The sequence below is a fragment of the Ylistrum balloti genome, unplaced genomic scaffold, assembly GCF_031769215.1.
Source record: "Ylistrum balloti isolate Yb309-2 unplaced genomic scaffold, AGI_CSIRO_Ybal_v1 Utg370010, whole genome shotgun sequence".
Classification (NCBI taxonomy): Eukaryota; Metazoa; Mollusca; class Bivalvia; order Pectinida; family Pectinidae; genus Ylistrum; species Ylistrum balloti.
In genome coordinates this window covers 1,730,096-1,737,183 of record NW_026782083.1, presented here as the reverse complement: position 1 = coordinate 1,737,183, position 7,088 = coordinate 1,730,096, and the positions used below count along the sequence as shown (strand labels likewise).

Here is a 7,088-nt window from a genome sequence, read left to right as displayed (position 1 = left end):
ACATTAAAGTATAATCTGTGCATTTATGAAATAAATTGCTTAAATTTCGTAGAATGTTAATGTTAGATTTGATTTAATTGTTTTCAATGTGTACAAGAATACAGACATAATCAGGCGCAATCTCTACTAGAGTTGTCATTCCTTAACATACACATAATGTGGTTTAGCGAGTTTGTATAAAAGTGCTTACAAATGCTTGGGAATATATCAACGACGGTATGGGTACCTGAAGAGTATGTATATGATAAACTGTATGATGTGTGTATGAATGTTATCATGCCTGATACATTTGGTGTGTAATCGGCATTATCTCAACCTTCCTCGTAGAATCTGAAAATTTCCTCAGGATATCTGGAATATTTCTTGGTAACGTCAGAACTTTTTCCTTGAAAAATCCTACAATTCATTGGGATATTATGATTTTTCTGAAGGATATTCATTGAAATATCTAAATATTCCCACGAGAAATTTTTCTTTTCATTGTTATCTAAAATTTCATCGAACTATCCTACATTTCATGGAGATAATTAGACTTTTTCAATGGTTTCGTTGAGATATCCGCAATTTTACTTCAGATATTCTGAAGTTTATTGGGATATCTGTAAAATCCCTTTTTTAAAATTTTCTTGGGATATCTAGCGTTTTAATGTGATATATGTTGAATTTTCTTTGTGTTATCTGATTCTTATCTATTGCTTGAAGCATTAAAACAAACGTTTGCATAATATTATCAGAGGATAACGGGAAAATGTGACCTGCTTGTTTGTTGTTTTAATGGTGTGATGTAATGATGATAATGTACATTCTTCCTGGTAATATTTTGTATACTTTAAGTGTCCTTATATTCACTCATTCACTTTTATTTTTATCACTAATAAAATGCTCTCTATTTTATCAAAGGTTTTTTTTATCTTTCACCTATCTATTGTATGCTAGCTGTAGTTAGCTTACGTGTATGACGTATTGTTAACACATCCTTTGCGAACACCATCGACTGCTGGCACTCAGTTCAATCAATTTAAATCCGGATTAGCAGTAGCTGGATCAGAAGCTATACTTGACTTACAACCATATTCCATATGTATTTGTATAATTATTTCGATAACTTCAGGCCTTAAGATCGGTAACAAATTCTAGAATGACGCCGTAACTTTGTGATACATTTTATTTCATAGTTTGCATCCTACTGTCTCCGGTTTTAGATGTGTATTTTTTTTTTTTAATTTTTCAATCCTTCCAGGTAAAGTACGTACTATAAGGGAAGCCTTTGAGCCGTTCTTGTTTATGAATGAGTGTAGGTATAATGACTAATTAGTGATGATCAATAAAGCTATGAGATAAATATCAAATTAGAAATTAACTATACATAAGCACTATTAATTAATGAACTTTTGTAGAGGATTAACTTTGTTGATATCGTAATTACTCCTAATCCATAAATTCATTCGTCCATGAACTGTAGAATTAGTGTAAGTAGGTTTATTGAGTATCCACGAAACCAAGAGTCCGCGAAATCGCAAATTTTTAGGAAAACAAATATTTAAAAATCCGACAATAGACCCCCAGGAAGATACGTGGTTTTAAAGTATTGCAGGATGTATCGATGATTAAATATTATTTCTAAATAAAGGATACCGATATGTCACACATGACTGCTATCACGAGTGAACTGAAGGCACGATTTTTGTTGGAATTTGCTATAACGTTATAGAGAATGGCCAAATTAAAAAGTGAAATGAAGGATTAAACGTGACTTTCCAATTAAGAAAGAATATTTCAAACCATCGCCGATACTAGCTTTGCAGAGGAAACACCTGTCATTAATGAATAAAACGTCATTGAAAACGGAACTAACCGAACAGATGTCATTGATAACGGAACTGACAGAGCATACGTCATTGATAATGGATCTAACCGAACATACGTCATTGATAATGGATCTAACCGAACATACGTCATTGATAATGGATCTAACCGAACATATGTCATTGATAATGGATCTAACCGAACATACGTCATTGATAATGGATCTAACCGAACATACGTCATTGATAATGGATCTAACCGAACATACGTCATTGATAATGGATCTAACCGAACATACGTCATTGATAATGGAACTGACAGAACATACGTCATTGATAATGGAACTGACAGAACATATGTCATTGAAACATACGTCATTGATAATGGAACTGACAGAACATACGTCATTGATAATGGAACTAACCGAACATATGTCATTGATAATGGAACTGACAGAACATATGTCATTGATAATGGAAATGACAGAACATATGTCATTGATAATGGAACTAACCGAACATATGTCATTGATAACGGAATTGACAGAACATATGTCATTGATAACGGAACTGACAGAACATACGTCATTGATAACGGTGCTGACAGAACATACGTCATTGATAACGGTGCTGACAGAACATACGTCATTGATAATGGAACTTACCGAACATACGTCATTGATAACGGAATTGACAGAACATATGTCATTGATAATGGAACTGACAGAACATATGTCATTGAAAATGGAACGAACCGAACATATGTCATTGATAACGGAAATGACAGAACATATGTCATTGATAACGGTGCTGACACAGTATACGTCATTGATAACGGAACTGGCAGAACAAACGTCATTGATAATGGAACTGACAGAACATACGTCATTGATAACGGAACTGACAGAGCATACGTCATTGATAATGGAACTAACCGAACATACGTCATTGATAACGGAACTGACAGAACATATGTCATTGATAACGAAAATGACAGAACATACGTCATTGATAACGGAACTGACAGAACATTTGTCATTGATAATGGAACTAACCGAACATATGTCATTGATAACGGAATTGACAGAACATACGTCATTGATAATGAGAATGACAGAACATACGTCATTGATAACGGAGCTGACAGAACATACGTCATTGATAACGGTGCTAACAGAACATACGTCATTGATAATGGAACTAACCGAACATACGTCATTGATAACGGAAATGACAGAACATACGTCATTGATAACGGTGCTGACAGAACATACGTCATTGATAATGGAACTAACCGAACATACGTCATTGATAACGGAAATGACAGAACATACGTCATTGATAATGGAACTAACCGAACATACGTCATTAATAACGGAACTGACAGAGTATACGTCATTGATATTGGAACTGGCAGAACATACGTCATTGATAATGGAACTCACAGAACATACGTCATTGAAAACGGAAATGACAGAACATACGTCATTGATAACGGTGCTGACAGAACATACGTCATTGATAACGGAAATGACAGAACATACGTCATTGATAACGGTGCTGACAGAACATACGTCATTGATAACGGAACTGGCAGAACATACGTCATTGTTTTTTTTTCAGTTATTTACCAATGTTTCCAGAATTCCACTTAATTATATTCCTAAAAAGATGATGCTTGATATACATATTGTTGATATCAATAAACGTAATGAAAAACAGATTTACGCTTATTCGAAATGCTGAAATTTAATTTTTTGCATTTCTCAGCACCATTTATATACAACACGGTCACTGTAACTAACAAGATGCTCTTTTTACACTTAATTAAATCATCGAAATTATGAAAATAAACTCCTTGTAGGAACAGCTTTGTCAAACAATATTACAATTTCTTAGATATTTTTTACATAAAAAGTAACAATTTAGTAGATTAACACATCATTTTAAATCAGTTTAAATATTCTTGTGCTAATAATTTAACTCGACATTTTCTTTTTCGAAATGAGATAACCGAAACTAGATCCTGCCTACACATGTAACAACATTTCTGACAGTTGTATTGTAATTTACATGTATCTATCAGTCATTTAGAGATATTTATGAGGAGTTAGTAAACAGATTGTATCGAGTAAGTGACTTTAGAAAAAAAATTGCTATCACGCGTTTTGATCATCATTCCATTCAGGTATAACCTTTGTGCAAGCATACACACATGTACTCAAGATACATGTATTCTTTACAAAGGTAGAATAAAGGAGAACCTAAAGAACGGATTTGATCAGTGAAACAATATTTTCTAAACATTTTTAAAATGTCCCTGCAGCTGACACGATCCATTGAGTGCATTGAAATAGTGATATTATCTTATGCTTCCAGAGTTTTTACATAAATAACAATAAAGTGAAGTGGTGTCTTCTGTATAATTTGTCCATTAACAGTCTTTTTTTATTTATTTTTTTACATATCCTATAATAGGGTAAAAACAGGTAAACGTTAGACCCGAAACCATGAAATAAGGACGGTTGGTCCAACGTCAGGTTCTTTTGAGTGGAGGACACTCATTCCCAAAGAAGCCTCCCAGTTCATGTTGTTGGCTCCAATGTCAGTTTTTTTCTTTTTTCCGAAACATCTGGTATTATTCTCCTTGCACTTCTGAATGAGTCTCTGAAATGTTGTGTATTTTTAAAAATAAATTACTGAAAATCAACATGGTGAAATGAGTTGGCTTCATGTCGTTTTTTTCTCATAAATATTTAGTTCGCGAACATTTGGTAACCTTTGAACATCCTTGCACTTCTGTAAATCAGTCATACACACTCGAGTAGAAATGTTGTGTATTTTTAAAAATAAATTACTGAAAATCAACATGGTGATCCTTATGCTTTTCACAGTAAAGAGTTCGAGCGAGACATCTTCATGTACGTTATAAATCCATATCATAAATATTTAGTTCGCGAACATTTGCGAAACCTTTGAACATGCAGAATATTGAGATAACGGTACCCGTACCTTACAAGTACAATCAGTAACATACACACTCGAGTAGATCAAGTACAAGTATAGATTAGCTCTTTCGTATTTCATCAAAATTTGTATCAAATGGTGTTATTTTTGGTGTGTTTCTTTTGTTCAATCTTTGATGAGCTTGCTTTGTCTAATGAGGATACAATACACTTACCTTGTCCTTATCTAATGAGGATACGATACACTTACCTTGTCCTTATCTAATGAGGATACGATACACTTACCTTGTCCTTATCTAATGAGGATACAATACACTTACCTTGTCCTTATCTAATGAGGATACGATACACTTACCCTGTCCTTATCTAATGAGGATACAATACACTTACCTTGTCCTTATCTAATGAGGATACAATACACTTATCTTGTCCTTATCTAATGAGGATACAATACACTTATCTTGTCCTTATCTAATGAGGATACAATACACTTACCTTGTCCTTATCTATTCACCAGTATCCAGTAACATACACACAATTATAGGTAGAGAGAATCACCAGTATCCAGTAACATACACACAATTATAGGTAGAGAGAATCACCAGTATCACCAGTATCCAGCAAAATACACACAATTATAGGTAGAGAGAATCACCAGTATCCAGCAAAATACACACAATTATAGGTAGAGAGAATCACCAGTATCCAGTAACATACACACAATTATAGGTAGAGAGAATCGTCAGTATCCAGTAACATACACACAATTATAGGTAGAGAGAATCGTCAGTATCCAGTAACATACACACAATTATAGGTAGAGAGAATCACCAGTATCCAGCAAAATATACACAATTATAGGTAGAGAGAATCACCACCAGTAACATACACACAATTATAGGTAGAGAGAATCGTCAGTATCCAGTAACATACACACAATTATAGGTAGAGAGAATCGTCAGTATCCAGTAACATACACACAATTATAGGTAGAGAGAATCACCAGTATCCAGTAACATACACACAATTATAGGTAGAGAGAATCACCAGTATCCAGTAACATACACACAGTTATAGGTAGAGAGAATCGTCTGAATCCAGTAACATACACACAATTAAAGGTAGAGAGAATCGTCAGAATCCAGTAACATACACACAATTAAAGGTAGAGAGAATCGTCAGTATCCAGTAACATACACACAATTATAGGTAGAGAGAATCACCAGTATCCAGTAACATACACACAATTATAGGTAGAGAGAATCGTCAGTATCCAGTAACATACACACAATTATAGGTAGAGAGAATCACCAGTATCCAGCAACATACACACAATTATAGGTAGAGAGAATCACCAGTATCCAGCAACATACACACAATTATAGGTAGAGAGAATCACCAGTATCCAGTAACATACACACAATTATAGGTAGAGAGAATCACCAGTATCCAGTAACATACACATGATAGGTAGAGAGAATCGTCAGTATCCAGGAACATACACACAATTATAGGATTTCGGATCATTTTGTCATCAAAGTAGATGGAATCGACAATGGACTGTTGATTCCTGTGTCGGTGTGAGATTTCCTATCATAGCCTTTCTATGTAAGGTTTTGACTCTTATAATCAATTATATCTTTATTACTTTATATAAGGAAAAGATGCATTTCCCTGAACATGAAACGATAGAAAAATTGTGCTTTAAAACGTGAAAAAAAATCATCAGAAAAATTGAGCTTTAAAATATTAAGCTGTTGTAAGAATTTTACAACAATTCAGAGTCGATCAAATTATATACTGATTAATTTAGAAAATCCAACAGCAGCAAAACCATTATTATCAAACGTAGATTTCAGCAGGAGCCGTTAATGAGAAACATCATATACTGTAAACTTCAGGTAGATGGTGATCATTTCTGATTACAGCAGAATCTGGTGATGATGATAAAACGATCACCTTCATCTTATAACACAACCATTAGAAGATTAGAGTGTGATGTTTCGATGACAACAGTGTCGCCTCCATCACATAACACAACCAGTAAAAGATTAAAGTGTGACGTTTCGATGACAACACGATCACCTTCATCTTATAATAAACCAGTAGAAGGTTACAAAATGTTCGAGAGTCTGTGGTCCCTCCCCCTAGGGGGTTGACATTACCAACTTGAAGACAATGTTCCAAAATATCCGAAGTATAAACAAATTGTTGTCACAGATGTGCGAAAGCTCGAGAGCCTTGGAAAGAAATTAGCGAGACAGAGAAATCACCTTGTGTTTACGCTGCGATGTAGGGACTTAGAAATAACACCTTC

The 7,088-nt window shown here is 34.2% G+C and overlaps 1 protein-coding gene across 1 annotated transcript; it reads left to right on the top strand.

Annotated features, from left to right (window-relative positions):
* The first annotated feature begins 218 nt into the window (after positions 1-218).
* LOC132548416 (uncharacterized) lies at positions 219-3,460 on the top strand. Its single transcript, XM_060212280.1, has 3 exons — positions 219-222; positions 1,241-1,294; positions 1,863-3,460. Exons 1-3 carry the CDS (start codon positions 219-221, stop codon positions 3,458-3,460), a joined length of 1,656 nt encoding a protein of 551 aa, XP_060068263.1.
* Positions 3,461-7,088: the final 3,628 nt, after the last annotated feature.

Bases quoted from the DNA above. Each gene is read 5' to 3' on its own strand.
- LOC132548416 (XM_060212280.1), top strand. The intron at 1,295-1,862 runs GTAGGTATAATG...CTAACCGAACAG, and splicing joins GTTCTTGTTTATGAATGAGT to ATGTCATTGATAACGGAACT.